The following is an 18301-nucleotide window of genomic DNA, read 5'->3' on the forward strand; positions in this document are numbered from 1 at the left end:
TGGTTTCCAGCACAGTGCTCCAGTTACCAAACACACCGATATGATGATGGAGTTCAATCTGCTTATGTTCCCACCAGTCTAAATCTGATGAACATATCTATCTTTTAGAATGGTATTAATATAATATTATTCATTCTGATTAGGTTTTAATGCGGCACTGGTGACTGTCAATGGCAATTTAATAATATAAAATATGAATCTGTTTATACTGCATGTTGTCTTGGGCATTGATTAGACGGGGACCTTCAATTATTATCTGCACATGACTAGATGACATGGCAATGTTGGAATGATTGGAATAAGCCTCTCATTTAATGTTCATCTTTCAGTGAAAATACTGTATTCCACCACTTTCCGTACAATTGTTCATGGGAGCTAAACAAGTATAGAGGGTATGCGCATGCATAAAGTGAGTGGCAAAGTGAGTTTAACATTGTTTAACGTTGTTTAATGCAAACATAGGACTTTTCTGTTTGGATGTATGTACTAGTGTCAATGCCAGAAAGTTGTTTATTACTCAGTAGGTGTTCCCGCATAACTTCCGGGTATGATGATGATGTCACAAGCATACCCTCTATGTGAAGTTCTGGTCTTTTTTTACCATCTATTCACCTAATTCACTTACACCACTCTTTCTCAATTTCAACGTTGCGTTATCAGACCATGTCCAAATGGATCCTTATAACATGAAAATGTACAGATATAACCAACTGGACCCTTACAACCCTATTATGCATGTCTTAATTACCGCCAGGTCTTATGTCTTAAGACATGGAGACGTGGCCCATGCCATTTTGCTATTATGATGAGTGCGGTAATCTGTGACACTATGACACTGTAAATGACCCTGAATTAGTCATGGGAGTGGTTAACCGTTTAGATGTTACTTTAATCATTCCACAGAAAAGTAACATAGAGTTCCCACATCCACTCACTTAAAATGCTGTGCTGAGGTTAATAATAGAAAAAAGGTAAGGTCCGCACACTGGAATAAGCTCCAAAGTTTAAAAATATGTATTAACCCATTCAGGCCTGACGTCGAAATTTTAAATAAATGTTTTCTAAATCATGAAAATTTTCTGAAAGATTTGAGGCACATTTTAACGATTTTTCAAAAATAGCAGACCTACAAGCTCGTAGCACGCCACTCGGTGGCGCGCTACGCGTTTTATGGAGTCAAACTGTTAAGGTTCCTTACACCATAGTGGACATTATGTCTAGAGTCCCACGGCTCCTCATGAGTCTTTCCGATCGGATGTATTGATATGTGGTGAGAGGGCTTTCTGTCTGATGTATTGATATGTGGTGAGAGGGCTTTCTGTCTGATGTATTGATATGGGGTGAGATGGCTTTCTGTCTGTCATGCATGCATGCATAATGTGCGCCCGTTGCCTGTGACCACGTCTTAGCGCTATGAGGTGAGTCTGGTTAAGTCAAGGGGCAAAATATCAGATTCTGCATAGGGCCCTCAATTAACATATGAACACTCTCACAGGAGTTAAATATACTGCAGAGTCATAAGCCTTAAGTGTTTGCGTTGAATGCAATGAAAATTTAGATTGCGCATAAGATAAGACGTGCAAAATAGAGGAAAGAGGATTTTTACTGTGTATTGATTTGGGTCAAACTGGGGGTCCTTGAAATGAAAATGGCTGAAAATAAATGACTTACACAAACCTCCCCTCCCCTTTCTCTCTGTTTCTGTCTTGCTTTCTCTTTCTCTGTTCAGGTCCAAGCCAAACCGGAGAAAAAGCCAGGCACACCTCCACCGGCCCCTGTCCCTCCCCCTGCCACTCCCACGCCCCGCTCACCCACCCCTCCTCCTCCTCCCCCTGTAATAGTCATCCCTCCTCCACCCTCCTCCGTTAACATTCCCCGGTTCTATTACCCCCGCGGGCTACCGACCACGGGCCCCGCCCCCAACCATGATGCAGCCATCACCGCCATCGAGGCGGCCTACACCGAGTTTGAGGAGGAGAAGGCAGACATATATGAGATGGGAAAGATTGCCAAGGTCAGTCCCTGCCTTATTGGTGGACGGTGATGGGTTGGTTGGTTGGTGTCACAAACGTAACACTGGCTACGTAAGAACGTAACAACCGGATTTGATTGGTCAAGCTTCGCGTGATGTAGTGCTCTGATCAGCGATACTATTATGTCAAGCCAGCCTGCATAGTGCTTGAACATCTACGGTAGTCAACAAAAACAGCGGATATCTTGACTGGCAAACATGTATTAGGCTAGGACTAATCTCCGTGTGTGTGTTGTGTGTAGAAGTGGCATCAACTTGTAACAGTTTCATTTACCATTTCCATTATTTGAAATGGAAATATATTTCCATTATAGTTTCATAGTACAGTAGGCTGACAGCAAATGGGGAGAGAGAGATGGGGATTGACACAGCAAAGGTCGCTGGGATTGTAACCTGCAACACAGTGTTAGGCTGGATTAGTAGCCTGGGTGCCCGGGGCGTGCATTCGTTGGTTAGATATACTGATGGTTCGACAGGCATTAGTTCGACAAACACTGTCGCTCCCGACATGCGTTGCTGCTTACAACAAAGGTTTAGGGTTTGGTTTTGGGTAGGGTGTCGGACTCATGACTGTCGGACCAAACACATGCGTCCTGTCAGACATCAATCTTATCTTCTATTGATCCAAAATGATGCTGCTTGCCTGGTCTTCAACCAGCCAAAATTCTCGCATATCACCCCCCTTCTCTGCTCCCTCCATTGGCTCCTGGCCGCTGCCCAACTCAGAGTACAAATCTCTGATGCTAGCCTTCAAAGCAACCAAAGGTATTGCACCCCCATATCTTGCAAGTCTGATCGGACCCTACAAACCCTCCCGTGCGTTCTGATCAGCCGACACAGGGAGGCTGGACGTACCTTCGCTAAATACGCTGGGACAACACAAAACTGTGGAATGCACTTCCCATGGCAATCAGAACTGCAGACTCGCTCCCAATCTTCCGCCATAGTCTGAAAAAACCCACCTCTTCAGATTCCATCTTAGCCTATAGCACTTGCCGTAGCACTTGCCCTAGCCTCGACGACCTTACAGGCTTATGTATAGGCTCAACTTGTGTAACTTAAATAGCATATTATGTAGACATAGAACTCTATAGTGTATACGCATAGTTTCATTATATAGATATTTCACTGTTAGGTTCTTAGCTGACGTATGATTCATGATGATTAATTTATGTATTTGATGTATTACCTTGTTTTTTGATCTTGCTTACTGTAAATCGATCTGGATTAAGAACGTCTGCTAAATGCCTAAATTGTGCCCTGACATCTACGGCAGCCGTCCAGGCATGCAGCCATTTCACTTTGTAGTTTAAGTCAAAGGTACTAAATAAAGGTACCAAATACCGCAAGACGACACGGGACATTGACACGTCTGCCTCTGCTTGCGTTGGCTGCAGTGCTTCTGACACAGATGTGCCACCGTGCTCTTATGAGTTATGGTGAACGCTAATTCAATGGGAAATGAAAGTAATTTGGTTATGAGGAAGTCTGCATTGTGATGTAAGGTTAACACTGGTGTCCGTTTCTGCTCAGGCATGTGGGTGTCCACTCTACTGGAAGGCCCCCATGTTCAACGGAGCAGGCGGAGAGAGGACAGGCTTTGTCTCTGTTCACTCCTTCATCGCGACCTGGAGGAAGTAAGATCTTCTCTTCATCTGACTTATTGTATAACTTCATCTATCATCTGGTGCAGGGGTGGGAAACTTTGACGATGGAGAGGGCCACTATATTTCGACACTCGGCCACATTGCATATTACTGTTGTAGCAAGAATTGCTCAAAACGCAATTAAAGCGGCTCATGTTTGCATGTTTGGAATTGTAACAGCTGAAATAAATCTGGGGCTATCTGGGGATATTAATCTGGGGCCGCATTAAGTGAAGGTGGGTGATTAAACAAATTTAATGTGTTGTATTGCAGACAACACTGTGTAATAAATCTTGTGCAATATTTGTTGTTCCACGTCACACTTATTGACACCAAAGTGTTTCCAGGAACTAAACGTGACACCGCTCTAACTCGGTGGTTCTCAAACGTCTATTTGTGACGACGTGGCCGCCAGTTGCCCATGTATGATCTAGTGAGGATGTTCCTCTAATACCTCTGTCTTCTCCTCTCAGGTTGTTGCACAGTTGCCATGACGATTCTTCCAAGTTTATTTCCTTGCTTGCAAAGCCTGGCTGTAACTATTTGGAACAGGAGGACTTAATTCCTCTACTACAGGTGAGAAGAATATCAACATCAATGTCTTTCATATAAAACTATATTGTCAATAAATCTATAAAATATATACATCCTATAATACTCATTATTTTTATTGAATTCCTCCTACAAGGCTGTTTAACTACTACGCCTAAGCCTCGGATTTCGACTAATGGCAAAAATGAGCTGATCTAGCAGCTGTGTTGCAACATGACACAGTGTTAGCTTGTAGATCTGCCATTTTTGCTATTGTTGGGGGGGAAATGGAAACAAAAAGTGATTCCTTTGTTGTTGAAACATTATGTTTGCCAGGTTGATTGTTAATGACTTGTTTATTCCTGTGTATATTTGTATGTGTAGGACATAGTGGATACCCACCCAGGACTAACATTTCTGAAAGATGCTCCTGAATTCCATTCCCGCTACATCACAACGGTAGGTGACATGCGAGGTGAAGACTTGACCCCACTCTTTGGAAAATGGTGGGGTTAGCGCAAATTATTATTATTAAAAATATTATTTTCTTTGTTGTGATCTGTTAGGGAGTAGGCTAGTCAGGGAGTAGAGGGAGAAAAGGAGGGGGCCTAGTGTAGAGCCCTGGGAACTCCTGTCAAACCCACTAAAACCGGCAAAGCATCCGTGTCATTCTAGGTTTCTTCTGCGTTGGCTATTCAAATAGCAGATATACAAGCTCACAGCGTGTCACGCATGCAGCCAACTTGTACATCTCACTTTTTACATTTTTGAAATATCTTTAAAGTGATGAATGATTTTGAATCACGAAAAAGTTTGAGAACTAAAGAAGGCATTAGAATCAGCCTCAGGTCTTAATGGATTAAGTATATACTATATAGGGTTTAAGTGGTTAGTGTCTAACATTGTCTTCGTCAATGTGACACTATAAGAGCTTTATCTTTTGTTCTTTTATTTTTTGAAGAATTCAAATCAATATAGTTAAGAGGAAACATAACCTTAATGAGAATCGAACACATCTCGTGTTTCTAGTAATAACCAGTATTTATGTTAAATGCTGATGTTACTGTTATTTTGTGTTTACAGTAGCTATGATGACTGTGCTGTCCTTCATACTGTTGTCAGATGTTTTATGAATAGTTATTGCAGTTGATTAAAAATGGCTTATAAAATTGCAAACACGTTTTCAATTAATTCAGTCACAGGGAAGGAAGGATGATGTGCTTTCCAACAGAATTATGCTATGAATAATTGAGATTATTTCATTATGTTGTTTCAGTTACCATAAATTAGTACATTTATATTTTACCGTGCTCGGCCATTTTCGGTGTGCAAAGACTCAGTGGGTAAATTAAGCTTAAGATTTTGACTACATTTTGCCTTGTACTGTAATTGCTGATTTTGCTGAGCAGGCCTTCATGAGTCACATACACAGCATCAGTTGTCGTCTTGGCTTCAGTGTGCTGCTCCATCTTGCTGAACTGCTGAGTGGAATTCGAAGCCTGTGGTGGTATTAATTGTCTGGAAACCTCTATTAGTGATGATCATAAAACTATCACTGGGTCATGATTGGCGACGTTCTGCTGAGAAGCTCTTGATGGTGCCAGCTCTGACTGTGGATGTACCCTGTATGACAGCTGATACTACTGTAGTTGTGTTAGTTATAATTACTAGTATTGCCTCCATCACCACAGGGGACTACTAATGCCAACTTAGTCAAACATTTCATTAACGAAGACTACAACTGTAGTCAAGTCAAGTTAAGTCATCTTTATTTATATATTATATAATAAAAAAAATTATATAGCCTGTTTCAAAAAGAAACATTAAAGTGCAAATAACATGCATTTTAAAACTGCTTTTTAATAATCATATTGTCTATGTCCCTCAAAGTTATTTCTAATGGTTTGAGCCTCAATCACCACTCTGATATAACCAGGCCTTGTCAATTCTTTCTGGACTTTTAAAGCAGTTTTAGCTGCAGTACCACACTGTCCTGAGGTGGAGAGGGTGCTGATATGCAGATTATTTAATATTTGAGTCATTATAATACTCATGCTAGATAAAACCAGGCTTGTTTCCATTCCATGCCAGCTTGGAAAATCAACAATGGTGGACATTGTAAACAAAGTGGAAATGCAAATTTGCAACTGAAGACTGAAGAAATGGAGGAATTATACAAAGTAGGGTGACATTGATGACATCACGATGAGGCCAAAATCAGATGAGCTGTTTCTGAGAGCAATTTCCATTAAAACACCCATATGACATGAAGGCCTGATTGTTCAAAAGTGGTTATTTGTGGGGATAGAAAACACACATGGGAGCCCCAAAAACACAAAAAAGTAGAATTTTATGTTATAGGTCCTTTAAGTGCTTACCAATCAAGAATGGCCAGCAGCAACAACATGATACTACATGGAGTCAGTAATAGTATCCTATTATGACCAAATAAATAAATAAAGTCTGCTCCAAAAGGGGCATGCCCCATATACTGATGACATCAGGGATTCTCCATATATGGGCATAAAAGGGTTAGTGCTGCTCAAACCAATGCTTTTTTCAATTACAATTTTGTCTTCCACTGAAGAGCAAACGATAATTGTGCCGAAATGCTCTCTTTTATCTGTGTCATCTATACAGCGCACCACTGTCCTCTGTCAGTTAGACCAGTGGTTCTCTAAGTTCGGTCCGGGGACTTCCAGGGGGTCCCCAGCGAAATGATGTATAGTTAGGAACCAAATGGACCCTTATTGGTTTGTAACTCAGACTGTACAAATGGAGTTAGATTAACATTTATTCTATAATATATAATATATTCTATAATGTAAATTGGGGTCCTACTCCTATAGATATAGAAATGCCATTACATGAGGGGTCTGAGGCCTAATGCAAGCTGCATGAGCTGGTTGAGAATCGCTGCTATAGCCGTTAACATCTTCTCTAATGTGGGTCCCTGGCATGTCTTTTCAAGTAAGGGTCTGCAGGATTATAAGTGTCAATTTGGGGGTCCTTGATGTGAAAAGGTTTGAGAACCACCAAGTTAGTGTGGTGTCACGTTTAGTTCTGTTCAAGCCAAGATGACGTAAAGAGAGCCTTTGATCAACAAGACGGCTAAAACCAATTCAAATGTTTGGTGGCAATGAGTGTGACGTGGAACAACACATATTGTGCAAGAGTTATTACAGTGTTTTCTGCAATACAACTAATTAGTTTATCATCTGAAATTCAGTCACAAACAATGGGCAAACAATAAAGGTACAAAACTGAGCTCAAGAAAATCTTTTTTTGTGAGCAGCTTTTGTCTCCACACGTCTCATATTTCCATTGACAATATGAGAATATGAGAAAGTAGGTCATATGTCCGTCAAATATGACACATTTAAAAAATAAACATTAAATGCCATTGACAATGAAGGGAAAATGTATGTCATATGTAGACGAGCAAATCGGCTAATCAATCAGTTGTTCATGAGATAATGTTTATAATGATATGAGCGCCCCTCACTTCACACGAGTGTGATTTTTGATCAATATATGCAAAACATACAGTCAATGACTAGTAAGCATAATTAATGTAATCAAAATCTCAATATTGACCAAAATAATGGTAATATCGGTATACAAAGCAACTGTGCATTTCCGTGTGTGTGCGTGTGCGCGTGCGCGTATGCAAAGACATGCGTTGAAGCCAGTGTGGGCTGGCTTCAACACTTTAGCAAGAGGAGAGATGCACAGCTGGGGTTCTGGTGCAGTTTATAGCCTGTGATTACATCATTGGTCACACACTACCGCCCCCTACAGCTCGCTTCTGTAGAGGCAGCAGCCTTCCATATTTAGACACTTCCTTCAGTCTGTGCCAACTGACTTCACTACTACCGTAGGACAGTTTTCATGTCAAGGACCCCTGAACAAATTGATATGCATTTGCCCGTGGCTCCACATTTGAAAATGCGGTGCACTTTATACATTACGTTTTTACATTATTTACCAAAATATTTTCAAAATGTTTTGGAAAATAATTATCTACCAGTTTCTCTACTGTTATTAGTATTTAATTAATTTGCGAAACAAAACCATAACAGTCGCAGACAGTCGCGTCACGAAGATGCAGCAGGCAGGAGTCAGTTCCTGGTTTTGAACCCCTGTTGGTTTTTTAAGCATTATGTTATGCTTTAGCTATTGAAAAATAGAAGATCTACAAGCTCATAGCTTGTAGATCCGCTATTTTTGAAAAATCGTGAAAATGTGGAATATAGGTACTTTCGAGCGACCATTTTTTACTCAAATCTTTGCTTCTGGGGAGACATAAAAACAAAGCCTCAGGTCTAAATGGCTTAAACAGCTGGTGGATGGAAATTAAGCTCCATCCACACTGCAACTTGCAGCGTGCAAACAGCTGTTTAAAAACCATTAAGTGGCTCCTGCTCTTAGTCTTTACATCTGTGTGTTGGTTAAAACAATATTGAACCAATGAAAAGTAGTAAAAAGTGATTCCGACAAAACCTCTTAACTCCATTGGACCCTCAAACTGTCTGCTAGCTAAAACAGTTAACTCCACCACCTCTCCCCCTGTCATGTAAATAATTGACAATATATAAAGTCACAACACCAAGTTTGATGAGGCAGTATTGCTTTGTTTTCAAAATATAAGGTTTTCTTAGTTTCCTGAACTATTTATATTTTTCATTTTCAGAAAAATGAAAGTTTTAGAGTTTCTTCCCGACAGCAGAGATATAATATGACATTTCTTGTGTTTTTGAGGAGCACTAGCCTCTCCTATGCCCAGCTTTGAGGAGCGCTAGCTTCTCCTATGCCCAGCTTTGAGGAGCGCTAGCTTCTCCTATGCCCAGCTTTGAGGAGCGCTAGCCTCTCCTATGCCCAGCTTTGAGGAGCGCTAGCTTCTCCTATGCCCAGCTTTGAGGAGCTCTAGCCTCTCCTATGCCCAGCTTTGAGGAGCGCTAGCCTCTCCTATGCCCAGCTTTGAGGAGCGCTAGCATCTCCTATGCCCAGCTTTGAGGAGCGCTAGCCTCTCCTATGCCCAGCTTGTGTTTTTGAGGAGCGATGATTTGATTGACTGACCAAAGTACATATTGAGGATAAAAGTGAGGCAGAAAACTGAAGATGCCGAAAGCGATTGGCCCGAAATGACATTTGTGATTATTTGATTGGCTGAGCACGGAATTTGATGTATGATGATGTATGATTATAAGAGTGACCCTCACTTCACACAAGTGTGACCTTTTTTTTTTTCCCTTTGTCATTGCCAGGTGATCCAGCGGATATTCTACGTGGTGAACCGCTCGTGGACGGGACGCATCACCATGACGGAGCTGCGGCGGAGCAACTTCCTGCAGACGCTGGCGCTGCTGGAGGAGGAGGACGACATCAACCAGATCACAGACTACTTCTCCTACGAGCACTTCTACGTCATCTACTGCAAGTTCTGGGAGCTGGACAGCGACCACGACCTCTACATAGACCCCAAGGACCTGGCCAGATACAATGACCACGGTGAGACCACATGTATAGACAGAACCCAAGACCGCTGTTTTCCAGACACTGGGTGGGTCGCGGCCACATTTTTATGGGGCCCTTTGTTTTTTGTGTTTCCTGCATTCCTGCATCACTCTTTTGGGTCACAGGCTAAAAAGTTTGGAAAACAGTGATGTAGACGCTGCGACAGTTTCATCGAACGAATCAATTGAATTCCATTAACACAATACTGTACCAGCAAAATGCCAGCAAAGTGCCAGCAAAATCTGCGAAAGACGGATCACTTCCATCCACGCCGGAAGTGATGTAGTGTTGTTTCTGTAGGGTAAGCCTATAGGGAACGGACGGACCATCACCCCATAGCAGCGATGATGATCAGCCCGTCACCCCATAGCAGCGATGATGATCAGCCCGTCACCCCCATAGCATCGATGATGATCATCCCGTCACCCCATAGCATCGATGATGATCAACCCGTCACCCCATAGCATCGATGATGATCAGCCCGTCACCCCATAGCATCGATGATGATCAGCCCGTCACCCCCATAGCAGCGATGATGATCAGCCTGTCACCCCCATAGCATCGATGATGATCAGCCCGTCACCCCCATAGCAGCGATGATGATCAGCCCGTCACCCCATAGCAGCGATGATGATCAGCCCGTCACCCCCATAGCAGCGATGATGATCAGCCCGTCACCCCATAGCATCGATGATGATCAGCCCGTCACCCCATAGCATCGATGATGATCAGCCCGTCACCCCATAGCATCGATGATGATCAGCCCGTCACCCCCATAGCAGCGATGATGATCAGCCTGTCACCCCCATAGCATCGATGATGATCAGCCCGTCACCCCCATAGCAGCGATGATGATCAGCCTGTCACCCCCATAGCATCGATGATGATCAGCCCGTCACCCCCATAGCAGCGATGATGATCAGCCCGTCACCCCATAGCAGCGATGATGATCAGCCCGTCACCCCCATAGCAGCGATGATGATCAGCCCGTCACCCCATAGCATCGATGATGATCAGCCCGTCACCCCATAGCATCGATGATGATCAGCCCGTCACCCCATAGCATCGATGATGATCAGCCCGTCACCCCCATAGCAGCGATGATGATCAGCCTGTCACCCCCATAGCATCGATGATGATCAGCCCGTCACCCCCATAGCAGCGATGATGATCAGCCCGTCACCCCATAGCATCGATGATGATCAGCCCGTCACCCCCATAGCATCGTTGATGATCAGCCCGTCACCCCCATAGCCGCGATGATGATCAGCGCGGCTTGGATTAACGTTTTAATAGGCTATAAACATGCCATTTTATGCCATTCTGAGCATAAATAACCCTGTGCACGTTGCACGTGTACCGCGGATTTCATGTACACGGTTTTACTACAATGAGAGGCCTATGCATGCTAGCCGTGGAATTTTTATGTAACATAATAATAATATATAATATAATATTTTTTATAATAACTATAATAATATCTCGTGGATGGCCCAGATGACCTTAATAAGAAGTTAAGAGAGAGATCTCTTAACACGGATTGTGTTAAGACCTGGAACGCATCTGTGTCGCCTTAGCTTTTTAACAACGTTAACCATTATTTTATAACTCAAGCTCACCACGTTACGAGCTTGTAGATCAGCCTTTTATTTTATCGTGAAAACGTTTTAAACAAACCACAATCTGAGAGTGTGAATTTTATTCTCTTTACGAGAGCTACACAATAACATAAGAGCCTGATTTATTTGTTTAGTTTTAAACAAAAAACAAAACAAAAATAAAACCTGTTGAAGTGACACTTTTTTTTGCAGCTTTGCGATTGTGTGGGATTTGTGTAAATAGAATTGTTGCCCAATTGGACATAAGTTAATTTAAAGTAAAACGTATAAAAATACATAGTGATTAGTGATTTGCCACTTGCATTGAAAGCAAAGTAAAGACCCAGCAGCTGATTGCTTCATACAGTATACTATATGCCATGTTTGTGCTAGCATAAATAATTTGTCACTCTTGCAAACATTCATATCACAGTGCAGATAACTCATCTGTTCACAATCACTGTGTATTCAGTTACCTAAAAATGCATGTGTTTGTATTTTGTGTGTGTGTGTGTGGGGGATTAAAGTCACATTCTTCTCATTCCCTTCTGTGACAGCATCCTCAAACAGAATCATCGAGAGAATGTTCTCAGGGGCCGTCACGCGGTAAGGCACGCATGCGCGCACACACAAATATATGGTCATGTACCGGTAGATGCATTTTTGTCAATAAAAACATATATGTGTTGTTTTCAGGGGGAACTCTGTGCAGAGGGAAGGCAGGATGAGCTATGCCGAGTTTGTGTGGTTCCTCATCTCTGAGGAAGACAAAAAAAATCACACCAGGTAATTCAAAGCTGTGTGTGTGTGTGTGTGCGCGCGCACGTGTGCGTGTGCGGCTGCACAACTGTGACACTTGGTGGTCAATAAATGCCATTTCTGTACGCGGACGGACACAGCCAGGGACACACATAGCTGTCTATAGGAGTGGCTACCACCACTCAAAAAGTGGCAAATAAGTGAAGGGGTAAGGGGCCTGTATATGTGTGTGACCCTCTTGTACCTGTCTCCAGTATAGAGTACTGGTTAATAAGTGAAGGGGTAAGGGGCCTGTATATGTGTGTGACCCTCTTGTACCTGTCTCCAGTATAGAGGCGTAAGGGGCCTGTATATGTGTGTGACCCTCTTGTACCTGTCTCCAGTATAGAGGCGTAAGGGGCCTGTATATGTGTGTGACCCTCTTGTACCTGTCTCCAGTATAGAGGGGTAAGGGGCCTGTATATGTGTGTGACCCTCTTGTACCTTGTGTCTTGTGTCTCCAGTATAGAGTACTGGTTCCGCTGTATGGACGTGGATGGAGACGGGGTATTGTCCATGTTTGAGTTGGAGTACTTCTATGAAGAGCAGTGTGAGAGGATGGAGGGCATGGGAATCGAACCGCTGCCCTTCCAGGACCTCCTCTGCCAGATGCTTGACCTGGTCAAGCCCGAGGCCCCAGGTCATATTCAAACTCAGTTCACCACCTGACCAACTCTCTATTCTGTCTTTCTTTCATTCTCTCACTGTCTGTCTGTCTGTCTGTCTACAAGTTCTCAATGCGTCGCAGCTTTTTTTTTACCTGATTTCCATATTTTCTAATGATTTTGAACTTGGAATGGAACATTTTGCAATCTGAATAATGAGTAGTTTTCTACTTTTGGTACTTTAACCCATTGACGCCTGGTGCAACCTATACGTTGTTCTACCTTGATGCCGGCACGCTCTCAGTGTCTCATCAGTTATTGTTATACATGTATATAGCAACATGACTATTTAAAAAACAAGGAATGATTACATAGTAATAAATGTGTCAGGTGAAAGAGGCGCCGTTGTCCCCCTTTTTGCCTTTGTTTCCCCCCCAACACTATTAGAAATTGAAAACTATTATTTCACCTTGGGCGAGTCCATTTGGATGTGTATTGTGGGTTTTGGAGACCGAACTAGGCATATGAATTAATTTGGAGCGTATTCTGCAGGGACACGCTGTTGTCTCTTGCTGCTGCTGGCTGTACAGGCTGCTAGTAGCGCTGACCCGTCCCCACAGTGCAGCGGTGGTACACAGAGACTCTACATGAATCAAGATACATTATATACATTGATTCTGTGCGTGCACGGTTCAATGACTGTGTTTTGTTGTGGCGTTGCATTGGCTGTGCAGCGCTATTTCAGCCACGGTTGGTTTGAAGTGATATCGTGGAACAATGCAAACGTGTTAAATAACTGTAGTATGCGCTGCAGCCTGCTTTGCTGCGTGTTGCTCTGCACAGGCTGCTTTGCTGCCAGGGATATTTGCCTTCCCATTGGCTAGAGGCAGCATTGCCGTTGCTTGTCGTCCCATTGGCTAGAAACAGTCAATCACGTCAAGTACATTTTGATGAAGACTTTTACTCAAGTAAATTTTTATTTCCAGACTTTTACTTCTATCAGAGTAGTTCTACATTACAGTATTGATACTTTGTGAGTACTTTTTTCCACCATTGGCAAAAGCAAAGATGAGCATCAGCTCTTCAGCCCAATGATCATGCTGTGGAGAGAGAAGAAAGCTTCTGGCACAATCTGTCACCGTCACACTTGCTTGATCCCCACTCTAGACATTTACACACTCCATACATCACTTTCACACAGATTAGTTTGGAATCATTAACTTGGAACAAATGAGTGATTATGAATAGAGATGACTGAGGAGACGCTTATGATTAACTAACGCTGGCCGGTAGGCTAGCCGGCATTTCCTCTGGTATAGCCTACAACTAATGATCTAATGACCTGGCCTTCTTCTACTTAACAATCAGTCAGATTATCCACTGCATGTGGCTTTCAGCACCACAGGAGTGAAGATCTCTCTCTCTGTCTCTGTGTGGGCCCTTTAGATTATGCTGATGTTGGACCAGAAGCTAAAGGTTGTGGTTCAACCTCACCTTCCATGTGTCTGTCTGTCTGTCTGTCTGTCTGTCTGTCTGTCTCATGTGTTGTCTGTCCATCCTTCCGTCTCTCTCTAGCACCATTGTTCCTCTGTTTGACTGTGCTTATGCTATTCCTGCAGGTAAGATAACCCTCAGTGATCTAAAGCGTTGTCGGATGGCTCACATCTTCTTCGACACCTTCTTCAACCTGGAGAAATACCTGGATCACGAGCAGAGAGACCCCTTTGCTGTGCAAAAGGTCAGAGTTAATGCACTATTCATTACAGTGTCATCCAATCCTACACAGTATTGACCGGTCCAGTACTGTGTGTAACCGCATTGGGTCAGTAAAACTACGCATTATAACCTGCAGAAAACAAGCTCCTGATACTTCTTGTTTGTCAATCCGTGTTGGCGATGGGATGCTGGAAAGAAATCCACATAAAGTGGGCTAAAGTGTGTTTTTTTGTTTTGTTTGTTTGTAGACAACTTGTAAATAACCAGTAAGATTAAGAATACTTACTGGTACTTGACTGAGAAGTTGATGGGAACATGCCTGTGCATTGTCCAGCGCAGTAGGGAACATTCTCCTCAAACATGCATGTATTGCTCAAGTGTATATAAGCTCTGGGCGCTGCGGGCTCCCACTCCCGTTGTAGCCCTCTACTACACTTCCTCTGCCAACCTGGGGAGAGCAACGGACTGACCTCGTGCTTCCTTCTATGCATGAGGAGTTCAAGCCGCTTCTTTTCACCTGACGGGGGAGTTTCCCCGGTTGGACGTAGCGTATGGAAGGAACACGTTATTGCAACAAGTTCCTTTCCCCTCCATCAGGTGCTCCGGCTGGCCAGGGGGAGGCAGTATCTTCGTATATTAAATATCTTTGGTGTCATGGAAGGGGACGTTTGGTAGGCCAATCAGAGGCAATGTAAACCTTTGTTTTCTCATACCAATAAAGCTCCCTTGGATTGAATTGATAAGTCCCGGAAAAGATGCGCTGTGATTGGCCAATAGTCACTTGTGTGGCAGCGAGGCAGCGTGCCTTCCGCACCTCCGCTTGACTTCCTCCTTACGCCGGAGACACATGTCTCCTACAGCGGCCAATGAGGCATCTATTTGTTTGAGGGGCAATAGCCCCTCCTATGTCCAGCTTTTAGTGAGTGTGCAAACACAAACTTTGTCCTAACACATTAAATGCCATTGATAATGAACGGACAGTTTTGAGTGTTTGTGTAAACACAAACATTGCGTAACTCAAACATTGAAGACGAAGTTGAGGACGCAAATTCTGATTGGCCAGAATGAGATGATATATGATGATGTACGATGATTAGAGCGCCCCTCACTTCACAGAGGTGTGATTTTTAATATCTATGGTATAGAGAGCCCCTGTGGGATCCGGAGCCCGGTCAACAACTAGTGTTGTTAATGGTGGGTGTTGTGTTTTAGGACATTGACAGTGAGTTAATGGTGGGTGTTGTGTTTTAGGACATTGACAGTGAGTTAATGGTGGGTGTTGTGTTTTAGGACATTGACAGTGAGTTAATGGTGGGTGTTGTGTTTTAGGACATTGACAGTGAGTTAATGGTGAGTGTTGTGTTTTAGGACATTGACAGTGAGTTAATGGTGAGTGTTGTGTTTCAGGACATTGACAGTGAGTTAATGGTGGGTGTTGTGTTTCAGGACATTGACAGTGAGTTAATGGTGAGTGTTGTGTTTTAGGACATTGACAGTGAGTTAATGGTGAGTGTTGTGTTTTAGGACATTGACAGTGAGTTAATGGTGAGTGTTGTGTTTTAGGACATTGACAGTGAGTTAATGGTGAGTGTTGTGTTTTAGGACATTGACAGTGAGTTAATGGTGAGTGTTGTGTTTTAGGACATTGACAGTGAGTTAATGGTGAGTGTTGTGTTTCAGGACATTGACAGTGAGTTAATGGTGGGTGTTGTGTTTCAGGACATTGACAGTGAGTTAATGGTGGGTGTTGTGTTTTAGGACATTGACAGTGAGTTAATGGTGAGTGTTGTGTTTTAGGACATTGACAGTGAGTTAATGGTGAGTGTTGTGTTTTAGGACATTGACAGTGAGTTAATGGTGAGTGTTGTGTTTTAGGACATTGACAGTGAGTTAATGGTGAGTGTTGTGTTTTAGGACATTGACAGTGAGTTAATGGTGAGTGTTGTGTTTTAGGACATTGACAGTGAGTTAATGGTGAGTGTTGTGTTTTAGGACATTGACAGTGAGTTAATGGTGAGTGTTGTGTTTTAGGACATTGACAGTGAGTTAATGGTGAGTGTTGTGTTTTAGGACATTGACAGTGAGTTAATGGTGAGTGTTGTGTTTTAGGACAGGGGTTTTCAACAGGTGCTCCGTGGACCACTGGTGGTCCGTGGAGGTATTGCATGTGGTCCCTGACCATGCATTTAGTAATGCAGCAAAGTATTTTCTTCCATGGAACAGAACAGTGCACTAAACGTCTGTGCACTGTTCCATGGAAGTGTGTCAATGTTATCAGAATTACTGGGAAGTCTGAGGTTAAGAAATTCCACAGAAAAGGCAGTTAATTAGAATCTCAAGAAGGGTGTACCACTGTACCAGCTTGCCTGAATGAGTCATCATTATTAGGAAATGTTAATGTGCCCATATAATCATGTCATCATGTGCTATATCTTGCATGTATTTGCCATTTTTACTATATATATTACTATTACTATTATTAAAATAGTTCAAATAGCCAATAATAGCCATAATGTATGGATGTAGATCAGCTAGTATTTTTCAAGATAGTAAAATATGGAAAAAGGGATAAAGGTTAAGGCACGCCATCGTTTGAGAAACAGTATAAGACATGGGATGCATTCCATAACAAGTGTAACGAAAGCACTAATCTTAGCCCATATCCCATTACAACACAACAGTGGTCCCCAGGTTGATCCTTAGTCAAGGTGGTGGTCCCTGGTTCACAATCAGTTGAAAACCCCTGTTTTAGGACATTGACAGTGAGTTAATGGTGAGTGTTGTGTTTCAGGACATTGACAGTGAGTTAATGGTGAGTGTTGTGTTTCAGGACATTGACAGTGAGGGTCCAGAGCCCTCAGACTGGGATAAATACGCATCGGAGGAGTATGAGATACTGGTTGCGGAGGAGACTGCTAATGAACAGCTACATGAGGGGTAGAATACACACACACACACACACGCACGCACGCACGCACTCACACACACACACACACACACACACACACACACACACACACACACACACACACACACACACACACACACACATGCACACAGTACATGATTGATTGATTGATTGATTGATTGATTGATTGTTCTTTATTTAAGTGTCATGCTTCCAAGGAAGCCCAGCCCTTACATTTCACATAAACAATGACAATGAACCGACGTGACAGTTCACAAACAATGATCAAATGAATAACCAACTAAAACACCCAAGCTTCTTACATGGCAGATTACATAATTATATACCCTGAAGAAGGCAACCTGTTTGCCAAAATAAAGTTTATGGCATGGTGACTACAAGCTGTGCGGCCTCTTTCCTTTCTTAAGCCCACCACACACCGGCTGCGTCCCCCGCGCGGCGGACACAGCCGCCTCCATTATTTTCAATGAACCTAACGCACACCGGCTGCGTCCGACGCGCGCTGGCGCGTGGTCACGCCTCGCCTGCCGCGCCGATGCACCGCTGTTCTATTTTCCAGGCGTTGCCGCGCGGCCTCCACGCGGCTATCCGTGGGCGTGGCAATGGAATATAGTCAACAAAACTCCCCAGCCGCGTGGTAGCGCGCCGCGTCCTGTTGGTGTTGCCGTGCGGCTATGGCGCGCGGCAATACTGTGCCGCGGCGGAACGCAGACGGTGTGTGTCGGGCTTGAGTCAAAGTTTTATCTCCTGCGGTCAGCACCTCCCCACTACTGTGTGTGCGCTCCTACCTTTTTGTTTGTTAGATTACATAAATATAACAATACAACATAAAATATAATACACCATAAAATAAAATGCACCATTGGGCCTGTAACAGGAGAGCTACTTGAAGGGCTGAGATTGTCTTCCATTCCAGGCTCTAGAAACAA

At 43.2% G+C, this 18301-nt stretch overlaps 1 protein-coding gene across 5 annotated transcripts in view; it reads left to right on the plus strand.

The window, feature by feature from the left end:
- The window catches only part of ppp2r3a (protein phosphatase 2, regulatory subunit B'', alpha), a 137973-nt gene that overhangs the window by 114595 nt on the left and 5077 nt on the right, over positions 1-18301 (plus strand). For all 5 annotated transcript variants that reach the window (XM_083792355.1, XM_083792354.1, XM_083792356.1 and 2 more), the window contains 10 exons: positions 1730-2014; positions 3566-3669; positions 4152-4254; positions 4594-4668; positions 9477-9720; positions 11882-11930; positions 12021-12110; positions 12587-12762; positions 14347-14465; positions 17274-17380. In XM_083792355.1, the coding sequence (XP_083648481.1) occupies positions 1730-2014; positions 3566-3669; positions 4152-4254; positions 4594-4668; positions 9477-9720; positions 11882-11930; positions 12021-12110; positions 12587-12762; positions 14347-14465; positions 17274-17380 (1352 nt within the window). The remainder of the gene's footprint in view (positions 1-1729; positions 2015-3565; positions 3670-4151; positions 4255-4593; positions 4669-9476; positions 9721-11881; positions 11931-12020; positions 12111-12586; positions 12763-14346; positions 14466-17273; positions 17381-18301) is intronic.

Source organism: Protomyctophum parallelum, assembly GCF_964188405.1.
Source record: "Protomyctophum parallelum genome assembly, chromosome: 20".
In the NCBI taxonomy this organism is placed as follows: domain Eukaryota; kingdom Metazoa; phylum Chordata; class Actinopteri; order Myctophiformes; family Myctophidae; genus Protomyctophum; species Protomyctophum parallelum.